The sequence below is a fragment of the Dioscorea cayenensis genome, chromosome 16 (genome assembly GCF_009730915.1).
Source record: "Dioscorea cayenensis subsp. rotundata cultivar TDr96_F1 chromosome 16, TDr96_F1_v2_PseudoChromosome.rev07_lg8_w22 25.fasta, whole genome shotgun sequence".
NCBI classification, from domain to species: domain Eukaryota; kingdom Viridiplantae; phylum Streptophyta; class Magnoliopsida; order Dioscoreales; family Dioscoreaceae; genus Dioscorea; species Dioscorea cayenensis.
The window spans coordinates 23,419,826-23,433,516 of NC_052486.1; the positions used below are offsets into that span (position 1 = coordinate 23,419,826).

Sequence of the window (13,691 nt, forward strand, 5' to 3'; positions counted from 1 at the left end):
TCCTAAACTTTGATCTTCAATACCAAAAAAAAAAACAAGAAAAGATCACAATCACAGTTGTAAGTTGTAACAATCCCAATCCTTCAAAAAATGAACGAAGGGTATCAGTTACGTACAAGCATATCATTGTATTAAACATTGATGTTCAATTCAAGCTCAGATATTTGAGAACACTAGTTTTTTTCAATCACTTATCGTCGAGGCACGGGCCCTCAATCGAGGTGAGATATTTGCCTCTTCTAAGCTCAAAAACCAACCAACACGCAGAAGATGCGAGCGAGGATAAACTTGGTTGTGGCTCGACTGTAACCACTAACAAAAGCATAAGATATTTGGGCGGAAGAGCCTGTCACCCGTCCACAACCAAGTTTAGTCCCACATAGGCAGTACATTAAATAGCCTTTGAGCTTATAGAAGAGCGGATACCTCCTTTGTCAGATTGATCTTTTCGAGTGAGGATCTGCGCCAGCAAATCAATTAAATCACAGTGGATGATATCAATGGCTTGATCAAACAGGTAAATCTCAGAAGATTCAATACTTTGAAAAACAAAAACAAAAAAAAAATTCAATTCACAACCCCACAGAGCATCATAGCACATATTTGTCTAACCAAACTACATATCTATCAATCAATCCAGGCAATCTGCAGACCTTTGTGTCAATAAAGGGATGCTACATTATTTTGGTGAAGCATCACAATTGAAAATCTCATCAAATATTTTGAAGTCTGAGTTCTCAAATGAGTATAACTCAAAGACCAAATCAACGGATTAGAACCTGATAATCTAGGAATTGGGAATTGCATGAGGACATTCAGGAGAAGTATGTCTTGCAACAAATTGATCCATGGAAGAGAAGATAAAACTGACAGCTAACTAACAGCCCATCTGTGGGATGGCAATCACAGAGGGGCACTATCTGCCGAACACTGCCAATTATAAACATCCTTGCCATGATTTAAAGCCTTAGTTGTAATAAAAAAATCAAGAGAAATTATCAACCAAAAAGATACCCTCATCTGTGTCAAGTAAATATATTTACTGACCTGCTGCCATGCCACATGCCAGCCCCTTACCTACAATAAAAAAAAAGCTTGTTTCTCACTGCAATTAACGGTATTTACTGACTGACCTGCTGTCATATGAAGTAGCAGACATTTTCCTAAAACAACTTGTCTCACCAGCTGCCACGCCACGTGCCAGCATTTTCCTAAATATGGATTACTCAATCACATAGATCGGCATCAATGAATTTCAAGGACAAATAATTATGCATTGAGAAAACAAAAATACGACAATGTGTATGATGTAAACGTCAGTTACTCACCAGCAGTCATGCAACGTGCCAGCTCTTTCCTAATATCGGCCACAGACTCACAGCAATGGAAACAAAACTTGTTTCTTGCTATAAATAAAGAATTTATTCGTATACGATCTCACATCATCAAACAAGTTATTAGACGTGATGTTTAAGGAAATAAATAATTTTAAGGACTCGAGGAACCCTTGCATTGGCTAAATTCAACCTACAAATTTTATACACCATGAATTAAAAACACACACACACACACACACACATCTTATCAAAATGTTACAGGAAATAGATAACAAAGCCAACTTGAAGTGGAATTGCTCAGTTACACATCAAATGTAGCAAGCCTTCCATATAACATATAGCAAATTCACATTACTACTTAAAACTTATTGGGATCTGAGTTACCATGACCAAAGGCAACACTTTGAATTATTCCATGAAGCACACAGAGTAAGGAAAGGCACTACGGCAATAAGCTTGTCAATGGAATTGGTGTAAGTTCTGACATTCAACAAACGTCCATTATATGCTTAATAATACGGTCACTGAAAACATAAGCTCTCCGCACAATTAGCAAAAATGTTCACGTGTAATGTTGGTATGATGACATGTTGATAAATTTCATGATGAATAGCCTGAACAACAGAACATGATCTCCAATATGCTATGATATAACACAATTAAAATGAACAAACAAGAGAAGAACATATCTTGAAGTTAAAACTCGAATAAGTAGAAATAGTGAAAATAATGTCAAATGTCTATTAATAGAACAACCAAGTAAAGCACAAATCATGAGATTTAAACTACAGCCTGCAAAAAACAGTTCTTTTCACATTCCAACGGACAAAAAAGGCAGGCTTGGTTCATCTACACTGACCTAGGCGAAGCAAATCAGCGGGAAGTGATGCAGGATCTAGCTCCCAACACTCCCCCGGCAAGTCCACTCCCTCCATATCTGTAAGCTTTCGAGCGGGAATTTGATGCGAGAACAGCCTAACATTGTCCTTCTCAAGCCACTTCACAGCATGGCAACCGATCTCCCGCCTCTTGAAGATCGTCTTGAATCCCTCCACCTTCTCGAGATACCCCATGCTCAACCCATGCATCTCACTATAACTCGTCAGGAATACAACAATGTCATATCTCCTCTCTCCCTCACTTCCCAAATTCTCCTCACCATACAATGCCCATACTGAACCCTTCCTCGGATAAACCCTGTAAACCTCCTTGGCCGCCCGCTCACAGTCCACCAAATGCGAGAACATGTTCACTGAATCAATGTCAACCTTCCTCCCAACCTTGAACCTTCCACAAGAAACATGATGTCCAGATTTCTCAAACAGCATTATGGCCTCATCTCCATCACTCTGAACATCCAACCAGCTCATCTTCACTCTGAAAGGATTTGAACTCACAGCCTCATCAATCAATCCATAATGCCTTGGCATTCCATCATCGTCATCATAGATGGCCCAAACTTGCCCTTTTTTGAAGCATCTTTCACTCCTGTCCTTATCAAAATCATAGAAATCAGAATCCTCAACTGCCATCAAGCTCAAGTCCCCGTCTTCAATTTCTTCCTTGACTGCCACAATGCTGTTCTCCATCTCCTTCTCCTTCCTCTTCTTCTCCGCATTCTTCTTTCTTAATGTTTTGCTGAGCTCCAATTGGATCTCGGCAAGCGTTTTCTCGATCCTTCTCTTGGGGTTTTTAGGGCTCGGAGGATTGGAAGCGTTTGTTTTTCGCTTTCTTAGATTGGTCGCAGGCCAATTGATAGGAATTCTAGGTCTGGAGCTGGATTTCGATCGGGGAGCGCGAACTCCAACCCCGGGGTTAGAACTTGGAGTATTGGAAGATATAGATTGAGAAGGGGGTACCTCAAGGGCGAGGAAAGGCTTGAGGCAACGGGGGCACAAGAGGCGCTGGCCAAGATGGCGACGATCAAACTCGTGAAGAAGGCGGCAAGCCGCGCAGGCAGTCCAGAACGTCGCCTCCTCTAGCGGGGCGGCACTTGCGATTGCTTCACGGAGACGGAGGTCAAGCGCGCGTTTGCGAGGCCGATCAGATAGAACGTCAAAAGCGGCAGAGATTCGATCCATAGCTTCTGCGGCACCAGCGAAGGCGTCACCGGAGAACAATAGGGAGAGAGATTCGAACTGGGATCGGGCAGTGGCCGAGGATGAGAGAGGTGGGAGGTGAAGGGCGGCGTAAGGGTCGGCGACGGGAGCTCGGAGAGTCTTCAAGGCGGCGACCATGGCGTCGATCCCGGCGAGGTCCGGCTTAAGCCGGCGTGCTCGCCGCGCGTGCTTGTGGGCGGACTTGAAGGATTTAGCGCCGTAGAGATCTTCCGCTTGTGATTTCAGCAGCAGAGCCTCATCTTCCACTTCACTTCCGGCACCGACTCCGGCTCCGGCGCCGGCGTCAGCGTCGGACACCGGAGAGTCCATGGCGGCGAGACGGTGGTAGCGACGAGCATCGCTTACAAGTTATCAAGGTCCTTAATGAGTATGGGCCGTGCGTTTGCCTCGAGATCAGAAACAAGATGATCGCGATATATGTGAATCTCAAGGCAAGTATGTTACTTGATTAAGTAACACGTGTCAGGTTGATAGGCGCCGATGGGCAATCAAGTCAAAAAGGGTTAAGTTTTAACCCTGGTTAACTTAACCCGGGCTCTTATCTGGAATATCTTATACCGTATATGAGCGAGTATTTCAACTTTCCCCCTTATTCCCCTTCTATCGTCCCTCCCATTCGTTCTCACGGATCTCAATCTCATCTCTATTTCCACCCCTAATTTCCGCTTTGAACGCGACTCTCCATCGCGGATTCATCTTGAATTCGTTCCGCTCTCAAGTGTGTATCTATTTTCTAGTCTATAGATCCAGTTTATCGTTTAAATTTGACGAATTTGAATTTCTTGGAACAAAGGAGCTGTTTTATTTTGTTAATCCACACTGTTTTACTTCTTGGTTTTTGAAAAAAAGTTTTTAATTTGTGTGGTTAGGGTTTGGAGTTTGATTGGTTGGTTGACGAATTGGAGCTGTTTGGAGTGTAGATCTTTGAATTTGAGCGCGTGATTTGGGGGTTATTGTGATGAATTATGGCTTGAAGAGGAAATTTGGGAAGTAGTTGGCCGAGGAGTTGTTGGATCATGGGGAGCAGTGATGCGGAGACACAAGCTAAGGCTGGCAAGACCTCGGCAGCGCAGGTGCAGGATTTGGTATTGATTATTGGTCGTTTTGATGGTTTTAGTTTAATGAAAGTTGAAAAAAAGGCTATGGTTGTTTGTTCAGGAGCAGCCAGCAGCCACCAACTCTAGCGCCACGCCTCCGGGCTACCCGGATTGGTCCGGATTTCAGGTGATCTGAGTTAAATTCTTGTGTGAACTGTGAGAAAATTCTATGATTTGAGTAAATGAATGCTTTTCTATAGAAGATTATTATTATTATTATTATTATTATTATTATTTTATTTTATTTTTTTGGCTGGATTATGATAGGCATATTCACCGATTCCGCCACATGGGTTCTTCCCTTCTCCGGTTGCTTCGAGTCCTCAAGCTCACCCTTATATGTGGGGAACTCAGGTGCTTTTATCGTTATTTGAAATTTGTACTGTTGTTTAAAGAAATTCGTTTAAACTATTTTTGTCATGAATTATGTATCACTGTTGATGTTTTAGTTGTGGGTATCACTTCATGAATTTAGTTCTGGACACTAGTTTTTGTAGTTCATGTTCCTCATCTGATTAAAAAGTCTACTTTGTTATAATCGCCTTAAAGAACTAGACAAAGAGCTACTTTGCATTCAAGTTAAGTCATAGTTGACTCCATACAAAAATCAAGATATAGGTTGTTTTATTTGACACATGGGCATTTGGGATCATGACTTGGTTACTGATGATTTCAACCTGGTGTTGTGTCTATATGCAATTCAATAGTCTGTCTATTCTGAAGAACTGGACTGTTTTAATTATAATCTCTAAAAGCACAGGGATGTTGGAGATGATTAAAATAAACAAAAAGAAAAGGTTAATTAATGATGATTTGGTTACTGATTTATGGTAAAGCTGGCTATCATCTATGGGTCAGATGTGTAACAAAAATCTGCTTTAGAGCTTGATGCTTATCATCAATGAAAGCACCTAGTTGCTTCTATCTTGGTATTTTGGTGTCATGCTTTTGTTGTAAATTTAATATTTTTATATATCTTCACTTGTATAAAGGGTTGGGGATTTGTCTTATTCACCTCCATAAACAACAATTTAGAGAAAACGAGGGGATATTCATAATTAGGAACATGATAGATGAGAATTATTGAGGCATGCCAGCAGTTTAGGTTTGCAGGCATTTTATTAAACGATTTTGTTTTCTATGCAGCACATTATGGCTCCATATGGGACCCCGCCACATCCATATGTCATGTATCCTCCTGGAGGCTTATATGCTCATCCATCCATGCCACCAGTAAGTTTTGATTGAATAGCCTCATAGTTCATAAGTTGTATGTGATCCATGTTTTTTTTTTCCATATTAAAGTTTACCTTATTGTTGGCATTACATTAACAGGGGTCACATCCCTTTAGTCCTTATGCCATGCCTTCCCCAAATGGAAACGTTGAAGTTTCAGTGAGTTTGCTGCTAAAATATTTCATTATCATGTTTATGTTCCCACACCCATGTGTTTGTCATCTACAGATTTGCAAATGGTTAATGAAGTCAAGGTTAACATGTGATTTATTTCACAGGGTGCTGTGACTAGTGGAGCAGAAGTGGATGGTAAGTCACCTGAAGGTAAGGAAAAAAGCCACCTCAAGAGAACAAGAGGGAGTTTGGGAAGTTTGAACATGATTACTGGAAAGAACAACAATGAGCCAGCTAAAACATCAGGTCCATTAGCCAATGGGGTTTTCTCTCAAAGGTACAGAGTATTTAGACTTATATTAAATGTGATTACTCTGATTATACTTTTGCCAATGCATCGATGCCTGTTCCTTGTGGTTACTGAAGGAAGTGCTGTTTCTTCTTTGCCTCTGTTCTGCAGTGGAGAAAGTGGAAGTGAAGCTTCAAGTGAAGGAAGTGATGCTAATTCTCAGAATGTGAGTACATTTCAAGTGGTTTTATATGTTTATTTTATTTTTTCTGACTGCAAGTTATTTTATCGATACAATAATTCATTAAGGGAATATCATCTGACTAGTGTCTTATTCATGATTGCTTTCTGTTTTTAGAATGAAGTGTCTTTCTAGCTTCACTGGTTTCTATATTTCATTTCTTTTTATGACATCGTATTCCGTTGGCATGTGACTTTATGATGTTAATGATCACTTGTTTAGTTTTTCAGCATGGGGCACAAAGTACTTAGGCATATGCTTTGGCCATTAATTTCCATAATTTACAAGATTCATCAAGTCACTCCTTTAGCATGTTGAAGCTGTTATTCCTTTTTTGCCCATGCTTAATATTCTCAAATCCATGCTGCCTAACATGCAACTCATCTCCCAAACGTTTTGCTATTTATTATGATAGGAGTCTTGCATTCTTGCCAGCATTCAGTCAATGTGGTGTCATAATTATTGGTGATTTTACATGGTTTATATAGGTTTCACACATGGTGCTTCAGATATACGCCACAACGTTGGGTACAAATCTGTTGCTTTCTTGGATATATGGGAACAAAACTTGCAGTTATTCCTACAGTCTATTAATAGGCCCATCAGTCATTTGACTAAAACCTTTCTTTAGCATGCTTCTTGGAATTTGTTTTAAGTGAAGTGTCTGTTGGTAGTTGTGAGAGTAGAAAGTTCCCTGCTTTTGCGTCATAGATCATGAATATTTTAAAAAATTGTAGAGCGAAGAATTGTTTTCAAGGTGGTTGTTTAGACACATACTCACCCGTTGTGGATCATACTGTTGATTGTGCAGGATTCACAACCAAAGGCTGGTGGTGGGCATGAGTCCTTTGAAGGTGTGTGTATAAAAGTAATTTTCTTTTAGGTAATTAGTATATCTGTGCTACGGGCCTAACACTTGATGGTATCTTACAGCTGAAACATCCCAAGAAGGCACTGCTGCACGAGATCCTCAGAATGGAGTCTCGCGTGCATCATCCCAGTCTGCTTTGAACCAGACTCTGCCCATCATACCCGTGCCAGCAGCAGCTGGTACGTCTGGAGGTGTTGCTGGCCCTACTACAAACTTAAATATAGGAATGGATTACTGGGGTGCACCTGCAGCGGCCATTTCTCCGATTCGTGGAAAGGTACCTGCTACCACAGTTCCAGGTGCTGTGGTTCCGGGTGGGTTTGTCGGATCTCGTGAAAATGTTCCCACAGAGATGTGGCTCCAGGTTTTTCTTTAAATTGCCACTAATCTTTAATTCTCAATTTCTGCTTATGTGTCTCATCTACTTTAACATCATTTATGCTGTTATTACGTAATTTATTTTTAATTATCATTTTATGCTGTACAGCTTTCTTTGGCAATATATGTGATGGTGTCAATGTCTGTCATTTTGAGAAATTGTCATATGACCGGAGCCTGGTGTCATCATCTTAGACTCTATTTATAGGTCGTGACTGTTAATTTGACCAGGACCCTAGCTGGTCTTATAGGGAAAAATTGTCTCCCAGAGTGGTGTTGGTATCAAGTCAAACTTAATATTTGACTGTTAGTTTATTCACAAGGATTGTGGTTGTCTTTTCAGTAATATTTGAATAATTTCTATATTGATTTGGGTAGTTACTTGAAACATCTATGAAAGGTCCGATCTGACCATAAACTTGGCCAACCTTGGCAAGAGAACCTGTCTTTATGGAAAGCATACATCTGCTGTGAGTTTGTGCCATCATGAACCACTTGGCAAGATCCCAAAAGCAATGCTAGTGATCATGAATGACCTGTTAATCTCATTCTCAATGTTAATTATTTTGATTTTATTCTTTAAAACTTAAATCAAGTTTTTAAATTTCTTTCTGATTAAATGAATATTTTCCTGCATCATTGCCCTTGCTGATAGTTCCAAGTTTATATGCATTCCCTCCCTGCTAGCAGGATGAAAGAGAACTTAAAAGGCAGAGGAGAAAACAATCAAACAGGGAATCTGCACGTCGATCCAGGTTGCGCAAGCAGGTATCAAGCATATATTCTCAGTACATTCTACAATATTGTTATTGTATAATTTTATACTCAAAAAAGGAATTATTCGCCTCATGCTTTAGGCCGAGTGTGAAGAGTTAGCTCAGCGGGTCGAGTCATTGAAGGACGAGAACAATTCACTTAGAGCAGAAGTAAACCAGATTAGGAAGGAGTATGAACAACTACTTGCACAGAATGCCTCTCTAAAGGTGGGAGATTTTCCTGGTTGATTATTTTGCTTGTCAGTTGTTACTGCCCGTGTTAAACCGTCCTGCAAATCTGCAGGAAAAACTCGGAGAACAACCAAGAGGAACTGGAGATTCAAGACCTGACGATAATGACCAACATGCAGGTGAAGACGATCATAGGAAAAACTCAGATTCTGACGCTCGGCCAACACAAGAAGATCTAGACCAGGGCAGTCACTGAGCCGGTCACACCCGCTGACTAAACCATTGGCATATCTTTGATATGAAAATTTGTAGAATTTCTTGCCGTCGATTGTTATTAATAGGTAGTCGAGATGTCAATACTGACCAACTCCAGACATGATTCCTGTGCAATGGTCTTGACCAATCTTTTTATGGTCAAAAGCTATAGCAGGACATGTAATACTGGAATCAAATCTCACCACTTTTATGTTTAGAAGTGAGTTAATCAGATGAACTAGTCGCCATTGCTGTCTTATATAACTGAATTTGTGATTATGTGGCTTGCATTTATTATACTTAATAAACAAGCCAAGATGTATTTTTGGCATTCGGATTGTGAAACTTTGTTTGTACCTTTGATACCTTTCAACAGAATGATTTAAGTAGCTTGCATTTGGTATACGGAAGAAAGGCGGTAAAATTTTGTTTCGAGTTTTAGTCACATGCATATCCTATTAATTGTCCTCTGTTTTGAACCATCTCATGAAAACAATTGCAAGCTGAATGCATGATGAAAAACACACTTGATCTAATGAAGATCAAAATTCCCTCTTAACAATATAGAATTCAGAATCATGGTACAGAAACTAGAGAAGCACTCAAATCCAAACAGAAAAACATATTCAACTAGTTCAACCAGTTCAACCAGCCATCAAGTTCAAATATGGGGCTGAATCATACTCTATGAAAGTTTCCATAGAAGAAATTTATTATTACCTCAGTTACTGACACAGAAAATTGCTAGCTTGCCAAAGACTAATCACATCTTCGACTGTTGGGCGATCTTGAACCACTCGGTGTGGAACGATCCTGGCATGTCGACCCTCTCATAGGTATGAGCTCCGAAGTAATCCCTCTGAGCTTGAACCAAGTTCGCTGGAAGCCTTTCCCGCCTGTAAGTGTCAAAGTAAGCCAAACTGGTTGACATCCCCGGAGTACTAACACCAGAGTTGATGGCGAGGCAAATCACTCTGCGCCAAGCTGCTTGACGATCTAATATCTCTTTCGCAAACTCTGGATCAACAAGTAGGTTTGCCAGATCAGAATTCCTGTCATATGCTTGCTTGATGCGATCCAAGAATATGGCGCGAATGATGCACCCGCCTTTCCAAATCCTTGCAAGCTCACCCAACTTGAGACCCCATCCTTTCTCCGTGCTCTTAGCTCTTATCAAGTTCATCCCTTGTGCATAGCTACAAATCTTCGATGCATAAAGAGCTTGTCTAACATCATCGATCAATTTTGCCTTGTCAACTGATTGGTTGCCCAAAATGTCACTGAAACCACCAGCCTTGAAAACTTTAGCAGCTTCTACTCTTTCTTCCTTTAATCCACTAAGGAACCTTGAATCCAAAGAGGCTGCAATTGTTGGCGCGGCCACTGATAGATCGGCAGCTTGTTGGACAGTCCACTTGCCAGTACCTTTCATTCCAGTCTTGTCAAGGACTTTGTCAACAAGGTAACCGTCTCCCTTGTCATCCTTGATTCCAAAAATGTCTGCTGTGATCTCAATCAGGAAGCTGAGAAGTTCACCTTTGTTCCACTCAGAAAAAACTTGTTGCAACTCATCATTGGATAGCTTCCCGACAGATTTCAAAACATCATAAGCTTCAGCAATAAGCTGCATATCACCGTACTCAATCCCATTGTGTACCATTTTCACAAAGTTGCCTGAGCCTCCTTTGCCAATGTAGGTAACACAAGGGCCGCTGTCTGGAACCTGCGCGGCCACCTTCAGAAGAATGTCTTCAATGTACTTGTAGGCCTCAAACGACCCTCCGGGCATCAAAGAAGGCCCGTGGCGTGCACCCTCTTCACCACCGGAAACTCCCATTCCAAGATAAAGAAGGCCTTGTTCAGTCACTGCTTTTTCTCTCCTCTCGGTGTTCTCGTACCATTCATTGCCGCCGTCAATAATGCAGTCACCCTTCTCCATGTAAGCAGACAGTGTCTGAATGGTTTGGTCCACTGGTGCTCCTGCCTTCACAAGCATAATAACAACTCGTGGCTTCTGGATTGAATTAATGAAGGCAGCCGGATCATGGAAGCCATACACTGGGAGATCGCCTTCTTGTTTGGCACGCTCCACAGTTTCATCGACCTTAGAGGTGGTACGGTTGTACACAGAAATCGGGAAGCCTTTCTCCGCAATGTTGAGTGCGAGGTTTTGACCCATGACAGCAAGGCCAGCAAGACCAATCCGTGTTAGAACCATCTTTTCCCCTGTGGTATGAGTACTGAATTGTCAAGTTCGAGTACAAATTTATGCAGTCCGCAAATCAAATCTACTGAAAAGAAAAATGCAAGAACTAATGGCAAATTTCCCGGATAGCAACATGACAGAAGCACAGATACATGCAGAATGATAGTTACACTAAACAAATGAATACTGGACTTTTTTGAATATGAAGAACTAGATTTTTATACCAATGATATAGGAGAACAGAACAGATAGCACCAAAAAATGATCCAAACTTATTCAATTGCTCTATTGACAAAAGCCACATGTCCATGAGAAACAATAAGAACATCACAAATATGAAAAACAAAGAGCTAAGCTGGCCGGTTTTACCACCGTGAATAATAAAAAGGCTAAAAAAAGGATTTTCTAAAGAAAATGCAATCACCAACTGAAGTTTACAACATTCAAACATAAAATAAACAATCACACAGATTAAGCCAGTATAAAGCACAATCTAGTGATCCTGAATGCCTGCTTTGCAAAGTGAAGAAGTGAACATCAGATCAAAGAGTAATATGCAGCATCCCAGAATCCATGGAAGGGGAAGCTGCTTCTGGAAGTAGACAAATCATTCACACAAGATTTTTCGCCCAACTGTGATGAGTCATAATTTTCATTTTCATACAACCCCCAAACACACTAGTTCACAAGACTATCACCTGAGGCAAAATCCATGGAATAACAGACAAATTACAATTTTCACATGATAAAAGTAGCTTTCTTCTTCAACAGATCCTAACAAGAAGAAACAAATGCCTTGAACAAAAGAAAATCAGAAAGTCAGAAACTCTAAATACACAAAGACTGCATTAGCAAACTAGCATGCATCTGATCCTTCAATGAAAATCTGAATCCCTTCTATGCAATCAATGGGGGAAAAAAACAAGTATTATATCAGATCCATGTACACAAGGAATTCCAAAAGAATCAACCACACCAAAAGAAAGGAGATCCCTTAAATACCAACTGAAAACATGAAAAAGGTGATAAATCAACAGAAAAAAGAAAAGAAAAAATTCCATTCCTACTGAATCACACATCCCTTCACCAAAATTCGATCTTTAAGGACTAACTCATCAATTCGCTCCCTAAAGCACGCAAGATCAAAACTTTATCATGAAAAACACAATCGTTTAAACAATTCTAAGCAAACTTTTGATCCTACTCCAAATAAAACTTTGCATCAAAGACACAGAGAGGTACACCAAACAACACCAGATCACACAGTTTCGGGGAAGAAAAACATAAATCTTGAATCAAGGAAAGCTCATACCTTGAGATTTTTCGATGCCTTAGACTCCTCCAACACCAAAGATCGAGATTTTTACACGGAAACCATTCGTTTAAATAGCCAGGCCCATCAAAATTCAACCTTTCTGCTACGCAAAAAAATCCCTTGGGAAAAGTGAAAACAAAAACTCTATTTTACTGCAGTATCACTGAATTCACTCCTGATTTTACAAAATACTACCTTTCATTTCGGAATCTTGAAACGAGCATAAGAGTAGACATGGGCGTAGATTTTAAAAATTAGAGTGCTTCTTATCAATGTTAAATATAATATTTACCATTGATGGTAGGTGGAGAGAGTCTGAATGCTCTGAACACCACCGGTGAATTCACCACCAAACTTTCTCCGCCAACCTGCCTTCCACCAACCATTGCCTTTAATTAACTTCAAATGTAAAATTAAATATAATTCAATTGAAAAAATAAATAGCAACGTTGGATATAATAATATAATAAAAAATCGTACCATATCTCTAATATTTGTGATCTTTCTTTGAAAATCTTGTTTGAGGAGCATTTTTTTTCCCTCATCTCTGAAAATGAACAGTTTGTATAAACAGCATTTTCACTCTTCTTCATAATTACTCTTTTCGATCTTTTTTTATTTGTTATTTTTTAACATTAAAAAATATTTATTTATTTTTATAAAGTTATCTTAACACTCTATTCAATTCTCTTTTTGAAATATAATATAAAAGATAAATGTGAAGATATAAATTAGAGATAATTTTAAAAATATAACTAATTTTTTATTAAATTATGTGAAATAACCAACTTTCTTGGTATTTGAGATTCGGTTATTCACGATTAATAAAAAAAGAGGAGTATATGATAGGAAGATTTATCTTCAAAAATCAAGAGTTCTATAAATCACCTAATTAATGCACTTTTGATGTCTTTTGACTAACAATATTTGTCTCTTTCATCATATATATATATCATCTTACATCAACAAAATTTCAATAAAATTCCGAGTGAGAAAAAATAAAGATGAAAAATAATTTTTATTCAAATATTATTATTATTATTAATAAATAACATGGAACTTTGTTATTTAATTTTATAGAACTGTATAACTTAGAATTTAGTCAGCCATGAATATGAGTTCGATGTTCCAACTGCACCCGCGCACCAAACATGAAAAAACGGTGGCTTTTTAAGTGGGTTGGTTTTGACCTTCTTTCATTTGAACAAACTAAATTGACAAATTAAAATTTTCTTTTTATTCTTTTTTTCTTTTTTTCTGGTTCTATGATGAAAAGAAAACTATG

At 39.3% G+C, this 13,691-nt stretch overlaps 3 protein-coding genes across 7 annotated transcripts; 1 reads left to right on the forward strand and 2 right to left on the reverse strand.

Moving 5' to 3' along the window:
• Nucleotides 1-2,027: 2,027 nt before the first annotated feature.
• LOC120278701 lies at nt 2,028-3,850 on the reverse strand. The gene has a single exon (XM_039285431.1). The coding sequence runs from the start codon at nt 3,764-3,766 to the stop codon at nt 2,183-2,185; it is 1,584 nt and encodes a 527-aa protein (XP_039141365.1). The 5' UTR covers nt 3,767-3,850; the 3' UTR covers nt 2,028-2,182.
• A 166-nt stretch (nt 3,851-4,016) lies between these two features.
• On the forward strand, nt 4,017-9,290 carry LOC120279020 (bZIP transcription factor 1-B). Of its 4 annotated transcripts, none has more exons than XM_039285850.1 (13): nt 4,017-4,175; nt 4,327-4,530; nt 4,616-4,681; nt 4,822-4,908; nt 5,701-5,787; nt 5,890-5,949; nt 6,069-6,241; nt 6,365-6,419; nt 7,246-7,288; nt 7,368-7,669; nt 8,371-8,451; nt 8,541-8,666; nt 8,743-9,290. In XM_039285850.1, the coding sequence occupies exons 2-13, from the start codon at nt 4,474-4,476 to the stop codon at nt 8,884-8,886; spliced, it is 1,281 nt and encodes a 426-aa protein (XP_039141784.1). In that variant the 5' UTR covers nt 4,017-4,175; nt 4,327-4,473; the 3' UTR covers nt 8,887-9,290. The 4 variants fall into 4 exon arrangements, with proteins under 4 accessions (XP_039141784.1, XP_039141786.1, XP_039141787.1 ...); XM_039285852.1 differs by having other exon boundaries at nt 8,374-8,451; XM_039285853.1 differs by having other exon boundaries at nt 4,622-4,681.
• Nucleotides 9,291-9,397: 107 nt separating this feature from the next.
• On the reverse strand, nt 9,398-12,528 carry LOC120279019 (6-phosphogluconate dehydrogenase, decarboxylating 1). 2 transcript variants are annotated; one of them, XM_039285849.1, is made up of 2 exons: nt 12,404-12,528; nt 9,398-11,111 (listed from the first exon to the last, which is right to left on the reverse strand). In XM_039285849.1, the coding sequence occupies exon 2, from the start codon at nt 11,101-11,103 to the stop codon at nt 9,649-9,651; it is 1,455 nt and encodes a 484-aa protein (XP_039141783.1). In that variant the 5' UTR covers nt 11,104-11,111; nt 12,404-12,528; the 3' UTR covers nt 9,398-9,648. The 2 variants fall into 2 exon arrangements, with proteins under 2 accessions (XP_039141783.1, XP_039141782.1); XM_039285848.1 differs by lacking the exon at nt 12,404-12,528 and adding an exon at nt 11,602-11,780.
• Between the last annotated feature and the right edge of the window lie 1,163 nt (nt 12,529-13,691).